The sequence below is a fragment of the Cariama cristata genome, unplaced genomic scaffold (assembly GCF_000690535.1).
Source record: "Cariama cristata isolate BGI_N322 unplaced genomic scaffold, ASM69053v1 scaffold1406, whole genome shotgun sequence".
Classification (NCBI taxonomy): domain Eukaryota; kingdom Metazoa; phylum Chordata; class Aves; order Cariamiformes; family Cariamidae; genus Cariama; species Cariama cristata.
In genome coordinates this window covers 6,559-22,906 of record NW_009621508.1, presented here as the reverse complement: position 1 = coordinate 22,906, position 16,348 = coordinate 6,559, and the positions used below count along the sequence as shown (strand labels likewise).

The window sequence follows — 16,348 nt, the reverse complement described above, 5'->3', positions numbered from 1 at the left end:
GGGGGGAAATCTAGCACATCAAAAAGGTAACATAGCCTTAAATTGAAAACAACTTCTCTACGGTTTTAGCCAGCAACAAAAGTTGTACTCTCGCGCTTAATAATTACCCAAACAAAGGCAGGCAACTTTGTGCCGTACTCCTCATAGGGCCTTTGGAGTTCAGATGGTTTTGAGAACCACCATACAGAGTAGGGGAATGACAGGCATGGATGTAGGCCAGTCTGGCTCATAAGACGACCCTGAACTGAATTTAAAAGAGATAACACCATTGTCTTCACGGTACAGGTAAGATGTTATACCACTTTTATCAAACTGACTATTGCTCTAGAGAGCAACAGGTTTAATAAGTAATGAGAAACTCGGTGTTTGCGACCAAAGCTGGAAATTCCAGCTACGTTTTGGAAGCAAACACTAAGAGTATGTGAGAAGTGATATTAAAGCAAAATCCTGTAAAGTTGTGAGAGACTGGCTTGGTTTGCTTTTATGCCCCATCAAAACTAATTAAAACCATGGAAAGTAAACAAATGGGGGGAGAAAAAAGCAAGACTCTTTAGTAATGTGGAAACATAGTATTAAAGAAAATTAAATCTGTCCATTAGGTACAGAGGGTCTTTGAGGCTTTTGTTTGTTTCCACTACTATGCTTGCACTAGCAGTTGATTCACTGACACTGCAGGAATTGCTACTATTTCTAGTCTTTTGAGCAGTTACCCATTGAATCTCTGTACAAATGCAATTCAAAAGTGCATTCCAGTAGATGAAGTTGAATAAAGATGTATTCTACAGTTGCACGCAGTTTTATGGAATATTTTATACTTAAAGGTTCAATTACCACCATCAGCTAAAAAAAAAAAACACCAAAACACAAAAAAGAAGAAAACAAAAAACAAAACAAAATACAAAACCCGTCGTTTTTGTTGCTTCAAGATGTGTTATTTCAGATTAACTTAAGAGAGCTGCTAATGGGATCAAAGGAAATCCTTATCCTTAATCTGTGTCACATATTCATGAGTAAGAGAATATGCCGATTCCCTTTTGTTACCAAGACACCAATGTTGCTGTGGAAACCACACTTACATGAAACAAACTCTACTTACCTGCACAATGATGCCCTTGCTCTTATATTCCGCGTGGAGGCCTCGGGAGAAGTAATCCACAAAAGCCTAGAGAGAAAAGAAGGGAAACATGCAGCATGCTACACAGTAACATGGAAACTCTACTTTGCAGGTTTTTATAAGCGTATTTGAACTACTATTTAGAGTTCCTGTTTTCAAAGCGAAAAACCTTAAGTTTTCAAAGAAACTTTGCCTAGTACAGCAATGCCGTCTGAATAGAAACCCTATGCTACCAAAGTATTTTTACAGAAGTGAGGCTCAATCTAAACAAGTAAAATCCTTTTTAATTTAGAAGGTAGAAGGAACTAGATTTGTTACATAAAATCTAGATAAAAAAAGGACAGTAAGACTTTGTATGTTCACATTGCTCACTAATGTCATCTCCTTAGACTTTTTTTCTTTTTTGAAGAGTGATTTAAATAGGTTTCTCTTGTCCATGGTTTTTAAAACTTAGTGTTTAAATACTTTGTCTTCTGCCTTTACACTGTTAAGAAATGCCACCCTATAGCGATACTTCTTCCTAGTCCTGAAGTCCTCCTCCACAGATTCTCTTCCAAACTTCTGGAAGTTTTAGAAATTACAAGATGAAAAGTTTAAAGAAAGAAGTGAAAGGGCTTAAAAGATGGATGCTAGTACCTGCTTTCAAGATGCCCTCACATCTGATACAGTTGCCTCCACAACCATGCCCAGAAAGTATTGTCCTAATAACCCAAGGCTGCTCAGCAGTTCAAACTAGCACACATTCCCCCCTCCTCGAGTTCTTCTAAACCACCTTTCCACTTTTCCCTCCTGCAGCACAGCGAGACAAAATATCAGGTTCTGCTACGGTTTCCTGTTTTAGTGAAACAACATGGCCAAGTAGGATGAATGCAGTACCTTTAACTGAAGGAACTAAACTATCTTTTCCATGCTGGAAGCTATAATAAATACCAAATAAATTAACTCAAGTATTTAAGAAGCAGTTGCTTCAGATCAGATTCAAAACAAACAGCAAAGCTCTAGTTTTGCACCTGCTTTACAGTCTTCCTTTGGTCACCATGTCACCAGTGGATTCACACAAGTCCCAACTGAAACCAGCACTTACAACTTTGCAGTGCCCAGTGTTTCTCCTGTCAGGGTCATCCCACTGAACTCAGCCTATACAAGCAGCAACAGAAACACTCCCGCACTACTGGGCCATTACTATAGATACTCTTCTGAGCATACACAAGAACTGAAAGAAAACAAGATTTATTTTTTTTTTTGCTGTGTAGCAGATAGGTCCTTTTATTCTCCATCTTCAAGTTGCATGTACAAGTTAGAAGGAGGCTCATTAAAGCAAAAAAGCTTATCTTCTGTCCAACTGTTCTTTCCTTCTCCCTTTCCCCCCAAGTCTAAGTTCTTAATGAAATTCAATACTCAACACGAACAAGGCTCTGAAAGTCTGGTCTAGCAGCAATGATTCAAGCGAGCCAGCCATCCTATTGCAACAAGAAGGCACTTGCATAGACATGCAAATAGTTTGGTGCAGTCCCTGAACGCAGTTGCCAGATGTATGTGTGATAACTGCGCAGAGTATATCAATAATCCATTAACAATAAATTAAAAACCCCTATGTTGTGTTAATCAAAGTGCTTTGATCATTCAAATTTCTAACTGTTTCTACATGACAAGAGTCCTGAAATGAGTTACTGCTCCAAATACGGAGAGAGAGAGTGTATAAAAAGACTGTCATCTCTACTGGTCGCAAAGAGCTTGCAATAAAGAGAATGTTCATTTTACATGAGAAGAAAAAACAACTTCCAGTACCCAAATAAGCTTTGGAGTTTTGATTCTTGAAGAATTTATTTCAAGACAAGTTCGGTTTTCTAACTCCACAGGCTCAAGCCTCCCAACAACTGTTAACTTAAAATGGTCTTATGAACACTAAGTAAACATCCCCTGAATAAGCAGATAAGCATTGCATGCAAGAAAATTTCTTCTCCTTGGCTATCTAGTAACAAACCCAAACACTAAAGATCAGGGGGGAATAATCATATTTCACTTCTCATTAGTATTAACATAAGTAAATAGGTAAACCTGTCAAAAAATAGGACTATGATTCCTTTAAAAGTGTCTTGTTTCATTGTAAAATAGGGAACTCTCCATGGGAAGGTTAAAGAGTTGGACTGCGTCTGTTCCTGATAATTAGCGAAAGCCATTGACTTAGACCTGAAGGATACTATGCTTTAAATCCCCTCTATATAGATGAGAAAAAAAAAAAAAACACCTAGAAATTGCAGATATAGTCTTTCTATAGCTACATTAGGGGAGTCACTTTCATGCTTACTAATCTTGCTGTGGTAGAAGATGAGCAGTGCTGAGAACAGGCAGATTACTTAACCCACAACTGAGTTTCTTAAAGTGAGGGGAAGAAATATTTGAGATTCTCACTGAAAAAAAGACTATCCAAAGCAGCGTAAGGCATATTGTCACTAAAATCAGAAGCTCAATTCATTCCATAAAGCTGAAGGCACTGCCGCAACGAAAGTGACCTTTTCTATTAAAACAAAGAACTGTGCTCTCAGGAAACAGCGTATCAGCTAAAACTAATTCAGGTTTTCATGATTTCTAAACTTAAATATCCCCTCCTTTAGTATGAGTACAATAGCGTGCATCAATTCCTTTCTGGAAATATGAAGACGTTACTAAGAGTCTAGAGGAAACGTAGGTCTGTTCTGACATGAATGACACTACTGAAAACTTCTTCATCCTGTCAAGGTTCTGCTTAGACTCCGAAATCCTTGAAGTATTTAAAGTAATTACCAGGTGCGCCTGAAAAAGCTCTAGTGCCATACTGCTTTAATACCAGTGTAAATGTCTCTTGCATTTAGTTTTATCAGGTATACTTCAGTTCCATACTGTGTACCCATAGCCTGTCTTTACGGCGTTACCTGGAGATCTTTAGAGGAACATTTTAGAAGCCCCTGTAAGTACCTTTCGAAAAAAAAAAACACACACACACAAAACAAAACCTAAAAAACAACAGCTGCAGAAAGACAAAACTGTCCAAGTGACACAAAGAGAAACCAGAGCACATAAATTTAACGTGAAATGTAGGTCTAGCGTAGTAACTTATGAACTGGTAAAATGAACCAGCCTATTGTGGAAGACGACTGGAAATTTCAGTAAAAGGAGCATTTGGCTAAGCAGGCAGCTTCTTGATGAACTAAAAATGAGCATAGGAGACACAGAAACAAGGAGAAGTAACAAAAGAGAAACATAAAACATTACTGGGTACTTTGGAATAAAATACAAGCTAGGAAAAGACTATCAAAGGTCATTAAGGGTAGCAGTAAAGGATCCTACAGGTACTCTAGTTTCAAGAGGAGTTTCAGAGAAATGGAGGGTCTGTTGATGGATGAGGGAGACAACCTGGAGCTAAAGGATAGAAAAAGGTTAAGGTATTCAACACTTCTCTTGCCTTTGCACAGCCAAAGCCCGCTCACATGCCTCTGCATGCACCAGTTTTGTTTAACGAAAGGGATAGGCAGAGGCAGCAACAATTTAGGGACTACTCAGAGAAATTGGGTATGTTCAAATCCATGGAGCCACCACGGATTCACTCAAGAGTGCGGAAAGAACTAGTCCGTATATATATAAAGTCTGCTGCCTACAATACCTGAAACACTATGGAAACTAGGGGAGGTCTTTGACAACTGGAAGAGGGCTAACATATCCCTCCTTGAAAAGGCAAGAATGATCCTGTCAGCTTTAACTCCGTTTGTGGAAAGATGATGGAGCCCTCCTCTTGGAATTCATTTCCAAGCACATAAAGGACAAGAAAATACATCAGAAACAGTCAACACAGATTTACCAACAGCAAATTCCTTTCTACAATGGAGTGGACAAGCTTTTTACATGAGGGAAACAGATTTTTAATACGTATAAACTATACGTGTGTGTATGTGTATATATATAGAGAGAGAGATTTTCACTTCAGTAAAGCTTTTGACACCTTCTTCTGCAGCATTCTCATTTGGAAGTCGAGCAGATATGTGCTGAAATGACAAACTGCTAGCCAGACTGAAAATTGGCTGGACCACCAGGCTCAAAGGGCCATGATGAATAGCTTGACACCTGGCTGATAACAAGCAGAGAACCCTACAGATCAATACCAAGGCCAATATTCTTTAGTATCTCCTATCAGCAACCTAGATGATGACACAGAGCACACCCTCAGCAAATTTGCAGATGACAACATTAGATGGAGCGACTGACATGACAGAGCTTCAGTCCAGAGAGATCCTGATAAACTTGATTATTGTTAAACATCGTGAGATTTCTCGACTGGCACAGAGTGAAGTGCAAAGTCCTGCATACAGAGTGGGATAACGCCATGCCTTAATTTCGGTCGAGTAGCAGCCCTGCTGCAAAGAACCTGGAATTTACGGTGGCTGCCAGGGAGAAGATAAGCCAGTAATCCACCCACTGCAAGAACATCAAGCAACATACTGGGCTACGTTAGCAGGATGTATGGCCAGCAGATCAAGTGAAGTTGACTATTTGGTAATGGTGAGGCCCTGGAGCTCTATCCTTTCTCTTACCTGAAATGCTAAGCTTAAGGCAACTAATAAAAAAGAACAAATGTTTGCTTCGAGCAAGCACCAGAACAGTCCTACTTAAATAAATATATATACATATATACTGAAGATACACATCTTCAGTACGATTAGGGGAAAAAAGTTTCAAAGTCAAAATAAGAAAGTGTCAATGTCCTTTCTCAACCTCACACTAAGCTTGCTTGGTACACTAGCATTCTTTTCCTCGTAAAAGCAGAATGCATAATGAAATATATAAAATAGACATTTTCATGCCGGTAAACCCTTGCACTCAATTTTTCCTCTCAACCTTCCAGCTTCCACTATTGGAAAAATTTAAGTTAGAAACTCAGTACTTTTAGTTCATGAAAGCACCACTAGATGGACACCAAAACATTTATGTTTGACACTCGCTTTCAGCATGGAAAAGAACGCTTACCTTGGTTGCAGAGTAAAGAGTCAGCAGTGGAGTTGGATACATCCCAGCAGCTGAGGAGATATTCAGGATTACCCCTTTTGATCTGAAAGGCAATGAAGGTATATTATCATGAAATAAAGGAACCATCTTTCATGTTTCAGAAAATTACTGCAAGCCTAAAAAAAACCTCTAGGCTGCAATTGAGATTAAGATCTGTTTAAAACCCCTAACCAAATCCTAAATTAAAATTTACTAATATGACTCTAAGCACAATTATAAGTACTTAAGCAGCTGGTATAAATCAGGAACAACTCCAAGGTCAATACAGCAAGAGAATCAAGCTCCATACATAAATATATACACACACACTGGGCTAAACTATGCAAAACCGACTGGGTAAAGCTGGCGCAAGTCCAAAAGGCAACATCTAAATCTTGGGCTAATGTGGCAGAAATGGCAACACAAGTTTGGTGTATAGTTTACACTTTGATAATCCTTTCGCTCTTCTAAATGTTACTTCATGATGGATCTTCAAGATACAAAGTATCTGAATCTACTGCTCAAATAAAGGAGTGTTTTAATATGGAGGATGTCCAGTGGATGACTACAGAAAATGAGAGTTGTTTTACAGCTGTATTACAGTAACACCAAAGGTATGCCACAACAATATTTCGGTAAGGGTACCAGTCAGAAATTAGCTACCACCAGCTCCACCAAGCACTTCTAAAGCATGTGCAGGTAGGACAGAACGCCAGACTTCTGGATTACCCAACCCAGACTGATTTTGAGCATGCCTACTTCTGAGACTAGTTTTACTTACAAAACCAGACATATTATTTAGTGCTAAGAAGAAAGAAGAATTAGTTTTAAAAACTTCAGGCAAATTAGCGCAAGTATGCTGTTAGAAGGTGCTACCACACAGTCCAACACAGTGAAAGATGCATCTCTTCTTCTTACCCTGTGGTAAATTCAAGCCAGTTTATCTGAACATACTAAGTATGTCGTGTTTAGGGCAGAGTGAGAACATTCACGTAGGTATCATGCAGCTCAACTCCTGCAGATTCACATACGAGTTTCTCATCATACTTGTTCATCTAAGTATACCCTATGATGCTGCTGCTGCCACAATGATTTAAGTAACCGTCTTAAAATCAACCAGTTGAGTTTAAGTGACCATTACAAACGAAAACAACATAACTCTTTGAAAATTGTGACAATAGATTCAAACCAACGTGGCTTCTGCCATGATACAAGTGTGAATTAAATCTGCGATTGATTCACCTCTTGAAATTAGATGGCTAACGTGACGGAAAAGAATCATTTCAGTCATTCAGGATTTCAAACACCTGTGCCAAAGCTTGTTGGATTTTTCAGGAGTTATCTGCCAGGCTTGGTTGATGAAATAAAATAGTAACATGGATCAAAATATGTAGTATGGAGAAAATAAGACCACAAATTAATCATGAATTTTCACGACAGCAAAAGGTTAACAGTGGATGCCAGAAGTTTTTCGTATCAAGACAGGTGGTGCTTGTGATATTTATTCATGAGCTCAAATGGGGATTAGCAGTGAAATGAGTATTCATGCAGTTTTTAAGAGAGGTTACCAGATTGGAGAACACTATAAGGAACTTTTTAAAGAGCTCAGACTGCTATGTGAACAGACTACAGAATGGCAGATGAAAAACATCAGTATTAACAAAACCAACAATGCATACTGAAGGAAATAACGTGAATTAATCACAAACCTTGCAAGACTCTAAATCAACTATCCAGTCCCTGGAAACAAGGTCCACAAGGAATTCTCTTTTATGCAGCAGTCACCAAAACCAGCCAAAGAACAGGATGGTCAGAATGGCAGGGACAGATCCACCACCACTGAAATCTTGTATTACAGTCCATGGAACACTTTCATCCCTCCAAATATAGGACAGAAATATTAAGAAAGGGGAAAAGAAGAAAAAAACCCTGAAACATCGATGAGGTGAAGAGATTGGTTCAATTTAGCTATTTAAGAGACTATTAAGAGCAGCCATGATAAGAGTATACAGACTAATGAATGACAAAGATCAAGATCTTGATTTATCCTCTCAGAATGCAAAAGAAAGATAACATTTAAATGAAAGACTGAAATTTAGATCTGATAAAAGGAAGTGCTCTTCCCATATTCAGACAACAGGAGTACTTGCCACAAAACTTAATTGAGGATAAAAACTTAACAGGATTCGAAAAAGGGTAAGTGTTTATATGGATAAACACAAGCCTCGTGCTTATAAAACAAACGGAAGCTTTAGAAGAGAGGCTGGCATTCAGGCTGTAAAGCACAGGTCACACAGCGTCTGGCTAAACTGCAGCTTTCTAGAAGGAGTCGTGACCACCATCGAGGTGCAGGGGATTAATGATCTGACCCAGTGAAGAAAACCCTCTTGGAAACACAACAAATTAATAGCAGCCCCTTGCAGAAGCTCCATGTATTGGTCTCTCTGAAGCAGTCAATGCCACTGTGGGTTTTGTGGTTTGTATTTTTTCTTTATAAAGAAAATAATTCTAGCCTTAAAAGCTTATAACTTAAAAGGAAACTGAGAAGCATGCGTGTAGGGGGAACACTTCCAATTACTCCAATTACAATTTTGCTTCATAGAGGAATTGCAGAAGAAATGGGTTTTTTTAGGGAGGGATCTGAAGAACTATGCAAGCATCGGCGCGGCAAAAAGAAACGTTGGCTCCGTCCAACTCAACTGTGCAGTTCATGCAAAAAAAAAAAGGAAAAAAAGTTGGTTAGGATGAAGAGAGCCAGGCCCACACCCTCACACCTCCCCATCATTCTACCTTAAGTGGTCCAGCGTCGGGAAGGCTATATTTAGCCATCTCCCTGTTGCTGTGGCAACCAGCGCCTGCTCCAGCTGCACGCCAAGTGGAAAGAGCAAGCTTCCTCTGTAATGTAATTATGCACTTGCTACTTCCCTGGCAATAAATACCATAGTTTGATATTTGTCTAGAAACAGTCAACTGATTTTTGTTGTTGTGGAGGGGGGGGGTTTGTTCCCAAAGACATCAAGCCTCGATTTTCAGTTCTATGAGTCTCCCACCTTAGAGAGTAGCCTGAAAATTTACAGAGGAACTGCCCATTGAAGGGTAATAGGAAGCTGCAGATTATAAATTGTCACTCTTAAGTGTTCAGAGCACAACAGAGGAGCCACAGCAGAGAATCTAAACACCATTACCAGAAGTGGCATTCATCTAATGCTGCTATGTTTATTATAAATAAAAAGTAAAAGACACACCAAGATGCAGGTGCGCTTTCTCCTTACAGACCTGGATCCAAAGCATGTAAAGTCTGCTCCATTTCTGTTATTTGTCTTGTAATATGTGGCCATAAAACCAACATTCAGATACGTAAAAGTACGCACTACAGCTAGCTGCAAGATGCTATAGAGTGCTACGTCACACCTATCTACTCAACACGCTCTCCTCCTTGGACAAGCAAGGAATAACAATGGGATTCCTCGTTTTATTCTTAGAGCTTGGAGCCCTTTTTCCTAACCCATGGTCCCATGTGAGAAATTTATGGTTGGCCCAAAGAGCAGCTGAGTGCAGCCACCATTCATTCATGCCCTTGGATCTGCTGGACATCCATGTCCTCCTGCGGTTACAGACTCTTAGCGGTGTTAACGGCCTGTGAGCTATGACTATGCAGGAGTTGGCAGCTGCAGACATTGCTTCTGTGCACTGCAAATCCAACTGACTTTGAAAAACTGAACAGAAAATAAAAGCTTTTTCAAATATTTTTCCCTGGGACAGAAACCAAGGCCTTCATTCAAATGGAGCAGTCATTTAAAGTGGCTCCTCACACACAGGAAAAGATTCAAGATGCGTACTTTTTTCTTTTAAAGCACTATTAACCTTTTCTTTCCAAGCCTCTTCGTGAACATTTATCCTTGAGATTCCTGAGGTAATCATGTAGTTAAGAAAAGCGAGAAGAAACATAACATGGTGTGCTCAAGGGCAGTCAGAGCCAGACGTCAGCAGGATCCTGGTTTGCTGCTTTTCATTCAAATCATCTTACCCAGGTTAATACATAACAGAAAAATATACACAGGATATTCTATACGTAGAGTACACATCATTCTGTCCTGAGAAGCGGAAGAGATCAATTTTGGCAAATGGGTAACTATGACATTTCTTTAGACAAAGAAGAAACGGAGGCAAGAAATTGTTAAGAGCTTCAAAGTTCCAAAAATTGATAACAACACAACATTAAATCCTTTGAAAGCAGAATGGCTTTGGTCATGTTGGCATCTTCGGAGGGCAATGGTTTCACAACAGGCAGGTCCCTTTATCTATCAATAATAGTACATGGGCAAGGAGTAACTTTTGACTTACAAACCCTGAGTAGCTACCATCACTGTATTATAATCCTCATCCTATACTCCAGCTTCACTGGGAAATATTACACCCCCGCTCCACCTCTGTCTGGGGTCTTCTTTTCTAATTCAAGTTTCTTTACATGAAATAAACTCATTCTTATTTCCTGATTAACTAAAAATGTAAGCTCACCATCACCCTGATGTGCTAGACACTGACTTCCACGCTGGCCACTAGCTCTGACAGATTGTACTCACAAAGAAACTTTGTTGTAGATGTGAAACCTTTGCTCTGCATCTGTGCAACACTGAAATAATTGAATCGGGATCTGCAATGAAGACTCCCAGATAGTGGGATGATACAAGAAATACCAATTTTATTTTTTTTCTTAATCTTTGTCAGATTTGGAGGTTTGCCCCATATATATGCTCCTCCTACAGCATTCGTTTGAAGGCGATACCACGGTGACTGTCATGCATGGCTCTACACAGATTCCCTCAGTATTGCGAGCGTAGCTCAGACCTGACCTAGGGCGAGTCCCAGCAAGCTGGGCTTACCACCACAAAAGAGACGGCGAGCAGCCTGGGACAGTCAATATCAGCTAGACAACAGCCTGGAGGGACTACGTGGAAACGCTGCACCTTGTAGCTTCACCTGGGAGCTAGCTGGGAAGTCAGTACATGTCTTTGGTGGCGACAGTGGTGTGCATTAACTCATTTTAAAGACCTGGTCTCCAGTTCTACTTTTCCAAATGATCACAGGCTTTCCTCAATATACCTCCTACTGTATAATGAGAACATATTCTTTGCATCCATTTTACTTACAATGACTTGGAGAAATAGCCTTAAGAAGGTTATTCCCAGGAACTGTAACCACCCCCTCAGAATAGCAGGTTGTTGAGTTAGTGCTGATGAGTCAGACGGGCTTTTTAATTCTGTTCTAAAAGGAATCACCACAACAGTGGAGAAGGGAGAGGAAAAATAAAAAGGGAATCGAGTGGAAAAGGCTTCCACCGTCTGATGATTCATGCACCATCAGCGTGACTCACCCGGCATTACTCTGCCATTAAAACATGGAGACTAGGCTGATTAGTCACAGTAATGAATTTTTCAAGAAAGGATTCTCCCCTATAAATAATGATGACTTTGTCTGGGTAGTGTTAGTGTGACTCACCTTTCCAGCATGCCGGGCAGCACCAGTCGTGTCATCTGCAAAAAAGAAAACATTCGTGATGGCTAAGAATTCAGACACCAGACAGCCAGAGACCGAGGGAAGCCTCCCTTCCTCCCAGAAGCAGCTGCCACCCCCTCCACCCCAACCACGGCTCTGGGAAGCAGAGACCATACTTTGCGTAGGCAGTTTATTTTTATTCTACCTGGATAACTTGGCTCTCTCAAGTAGTGTGTGCACTGAATCTGGTGAACACATCCAGCTAGCAGCATGAGAGTAAATTAAAAAAAAAAAAAAAGTCTTCTCCGCTCTGCAGCATCCGTGGCCTCTAAAGAACATTGAAACACCAGAGTACGACGGTACATGTACGATCTTTCTCTCCCCATGAAAAGCACCTGTCTTCCTCAAGACTGAGTAAATTTACCCCCTATGCCAAGACTCAAGACAATATCTAATGCATTTTAGCTAGGCTAACTGAACTGCTGGTTTTAAGTTAAAAATAAATTATGGAGCAGCAAGAGCACTGGACAGAACTAGCCAATATAAGTTCCCTACATTATGTTACCTACAGAAGATATTTAAGACCCCTCAGCATTTTTTGCTGATTACATGGATGTCTTCACATCCCCCACGAAGAAAGTAGCCTGGCAAGCCTTCTCACTGCTCTGGAAGCTCTTGCCTTCGTTGTGACTCTGAGCAATCTATTTACAACCCGGTTGAAGGATTCTCCAGAGCAGTAATCCTGAAACAAGCTTCCCAGTTGCAGACAGAGCAGCTCTGACAAGGGAAACAAATCAAGCATTGATCCAAACTTTGATGAATTTTTAATTAGCGTGAAATAGTTAATTTTCCTACTACTAATTACTACCATCCTAAAATATGATTTAAATCCAAAACTTCTGCCTTTAAGAAATAACGTCGTTAAAGTTCAGCTTGTGCCAAATACTACCCTGCCCCCAGCCAACCCTGTTAAAAATTGTCACCTCACTGACACCAAAGACAGATCAGACAAATAATATAAATTGTTACCACTTTTCACATCTTTAAAAGGTGTCCCAACAAAAAGTTCTCGAGAACACAGTGAGGACGGGGTAATAAAATACTAACGACACCAAAATGGAATGGTACTGCCACTGATACCAAATTACTCTGATAGCTTAAAACGTGAAACATTTGAGTAGTATGGGAGGAAAAACACACGCAACAAAAAAAGAAATTGGCATATATAGGACCATAAAACACCTGCAAGCACTTTTATTACAAAGAAACAAATCTTATTGTAGCAAACTATTCATATTACTCTCACGACTGCATTAGCCCTTACATATGACTGATTCTGGGCTTGGGTTTTTCTGTTATTGTCCTGGTTTCGGCTGGGATTAGAGTTAACTTTCTTCCCAGTAGCTGGTACAGCGCTGGTTTTGGATTTAGGATGAGAATAATGTTGATAACACACTGATGATTTCAGTTGTTGCCAAGTAGTGTTTATACTAAGTCAAGGACTTTTCAGCTTCTCATGCCCAGCCAGCAAGAAGGCTGGAGGGGCAGCACAAGGAGCTGGGAGGGTGACACAGCCAGGACAGCTGACCCCAATGACCGAAGGGATATTCCATACCATGTGACATCATGGTCAGTATATCAACTGGGAGGAAAGCTGGCTGGGGGCCACTGCTCGGGAACTGGCTGGGCATCAGTCGGCAAATGGTGAGCAATTGCATTGTGCATCACTTGTTTTGTAGATTTTAATTCTTTCACTATTATTATTACCATTATTATTATTTTCTTTCTTTTCTGTCCTATTAAACTGGCTTTATCTCAACCCATGAGTTTTCTTGCTTTTACTCTTCCAATTCTCTCCCCTATCCTGCTGGGGTGGGGGAGTGAGCAAGCTGCTGCGTGATGCTTAGTTGGCTGGCTGGGGTTAAACCACGACAGTTTGGTTTTATTTTTAAATTATAATACATACCCTTTCAGGAATAAAGGAGGGGAAAAAAAAAAAAAAACCACGAAAACAAAATTTCAGTTGATTGCAGTTGACTCACAAAGAAAATGGTAGAGAAGGGCTGTGTTTTGTATTTTATTGGCATTTCTCACTTAGAATAGATTCTGCCATCAGCCATGCTGTATGACAGGTTCAATAAGGGACTGCACAGGCAGGACTTGAACAGACCTCACTTTTGTGAAGTCGGCTGTTGACAGGCTTAACTCGCAGCACTGCCCCAGAACTCCAACCAAGTATTCAGAGTTGGTAAGTATCGCCAAACTAAACAGATCTGATGCAACTTCAAAAAAAAACACAACTTCAACATTATGTCTAAGCATACATGAGCTTTTTCATACACTAATGCTTCAAGAGAGATGTGGAAACAACTATTTCTTTTAATGTTAAAGGATAAAGAACGACTTGGACTGATTTTAAGACTAGTTGAAGACTGGCAGATCTTTTATCTGGTGCAAGCTTTATGATATCTCTCCCACAGACCCCTTGGCAAAAAGTAGCATGTTGTTTTTTGCCTCTCAGGGCAGCGTAATGCTGCATATCATCTCCATAGATTGACACGTGGACTGAAATTGGCTTCCCTTAGGCAACCCATAAATGGTCTGAAAAAACAGTACAGGATCTCCCATTGTAATGCAGAGGGGACCCCACATTTGAAACTTTGTCATAAACCCAGACAAATGCGTTCACGGTCTAAATCCAAGTTGCAACCCACCAAGCAGCTCTAACAGTGTATCATGAACCTGCCGGTTACTATTGATATCCAAACGAGAACACAGAAAAACGTGCTACAATAAATTGACTTATATAAAATTAAAAAGCTATGAAGCTCTTGATAGCTGAGATATAACAATAGGTTCACAATTCAGGCAGAAATCAAGAAATCGCTCACCACCAGCTGTGTTAAATAGTCTGTTTCTAAAGTTCAGCTGGACAGGCAATCATTCCACACACACCCCCCACCACCCCAAAAAAACAGCGATGGCAAAACTGGATTACTCAATATCACTTCCATTTGTTTCCATTAAAATTACTATTTTGAGGGAATTTCAAATCTGTGAAATAGGGCAAAACTGTTTTTCCTATCTGTATTTTTACATCCTGTGATGTGTGAAAAGAGATATATGAATATTCAGTACCTTTGTGTACAAAAAAAAAATACCGTTTTTTTTAAAAGAATAAAATAACAGAAGGCAGCTCTCTGAGTCAGTCTCACCTCACCCAGCCAAGTCTACACTCAGACTGTTCCAGCAGTGCAAGAGCACTATCGGAAAAATGCTGGCAGGGCATTCTGCAGCCATATTCGGGTCTGGCAAATTTATACATTGTACACACAGGTAAAATATTCCCAGCACTAACTCAAATAAAACAATCTATAGCAGAAATGTAGTTTTGCCACTAACAACAGCGTCCATACGGGCTTGCAGGATTTTTATCCAAATTAGCCAAACTGGTTAACACTCTTGCTTTCCATAGCCATAATCTCAGACATGCCATTATGAAACAGCCAGTTCAACAACAAACATCTAGAACTGAATAAATATCTCCCAGATAAAGAATCCAAATTTTAGCTAGGTCTTATTTAGAGATAGCCAGTTCTGTAATGGGGTGTAGTTCATAAATGCCAAAGTCTGAGTCTATAGGAATTAGCACGTAGGGTGCCAGAGAACTCTACTGTAGTGTTTGTTTCTGTGAAGGTAATCTAACAAAGGAAGAAGAAGAAAGTGGCAGGAAACCTAAAGGAGAGGTTGGGAACTACCCTAAGAGTAGTGCCTTCAGTTGGGGGTCACTGAACTCCCTTGGGCTTCCTTCTCGTAACCATTTTCTGAACGAATACTACTTTGCACAGAAATACCGGTGCTGCATTGAAAACGTTAATGTTTCCAAGACTCTGAAGGCTCAGGTAATTTCAGACAAGTAGCCAGACACTAGGCTATGTGAAAACTGCCAGCTCAAACAAAGCAAACTGGTTTTTCTTTCTGAAAGTTTGCATCAGAGCAGAGTGAGAATGTGCATGTGTGCATGCATGTCTGAGAAATTTGCTCAGGACAGTCTCCTCGACATCAGAAGTCATTAATCTTTTATATTTTATATAGTCTGGCAAAAAGTTATGTTTAGCACACAACCATGAAGCAGTAGGTGTTGAAGTTTTTAGCTTATTTGTTTTTCAATGATTTTACATATACACATAAAGTTACCGCAGAGTTTGGGGGATAGTTCCTTTGGTTTGGAGGGTTGCATTGTTTTTAAGTCAACTTCTTTCATGCCTAACTCTCCAGGTCCTAAGTTCCAGGGTGCTCACAGCAAATGGCTAACTTAAGGTACAGATTCATTAATCTTTTACAGGCAGCTATCATTTCTTGATGTCCATTTATCTGCAACTGCATTTATTATATGCCTGGTAAGCACTGGTTGTATTCTCCACTCTTCCTTATCAGACATGTCTTCTATCTTTCAATTTTGGAAAAAGGAACATCACTTTTTGTCTAACGAAGCAGAGATTCCTACTTGCAGATAGAAAAAAGCACAGCCATATGGCTAGATTTATGTTCTAAAATAGGTGCTACACTTAAAAGCTCCTATTAGAGGACTAACAAATAGTTACAAGTTATAACCATGTATTTCTGGTGTTTTTTCTTCAGGGGAAAAAAAAAAAATCTCCCATTCTTAGTGATCACCGAGTTGTAGTCTTTTCTCACTCCGATCCAAGCAATAGCTCCGGA

General features: G+C 39.9%; 1 protein-coding gene across 1 annotated transcript in view; it reads right to left on the bottom strand.

The window, feature by feature from the left end:
* The window catches only part of HSD17B12 (hydroxysteroid (17-beta) dehydrogenase 12), a 17,777-nt gene extending 6,105 nt beyond the window's left edge, over window positions 1-11,672 (bottom strand). Inside the window, exons 1-3 of the mRNA XM_009701987.1 lie at window positions 11,630-11,672; window positions 6,113-6,194; window positions 1,097-1,162 (exon numbers count right to left, since the gene is read on the bottom strand). Of these exons, the coding sequence (XP_009700289.1) occupies window positions 1,097-1,162; window positions 6,113-6,194; window positions 11,630-11,664 (183 nt within the window). The 5' untranslated portion in view covers window positions 11,665-11,672. The remainder of the gene's footprint in view (window positions 1-1,096; window positions 1,163-6,112; window positions 6,195-11,629) is intronic.
* Between the last annotated feature and the right edge of the window lie 4,676 nt (window positions 11,673-16,348).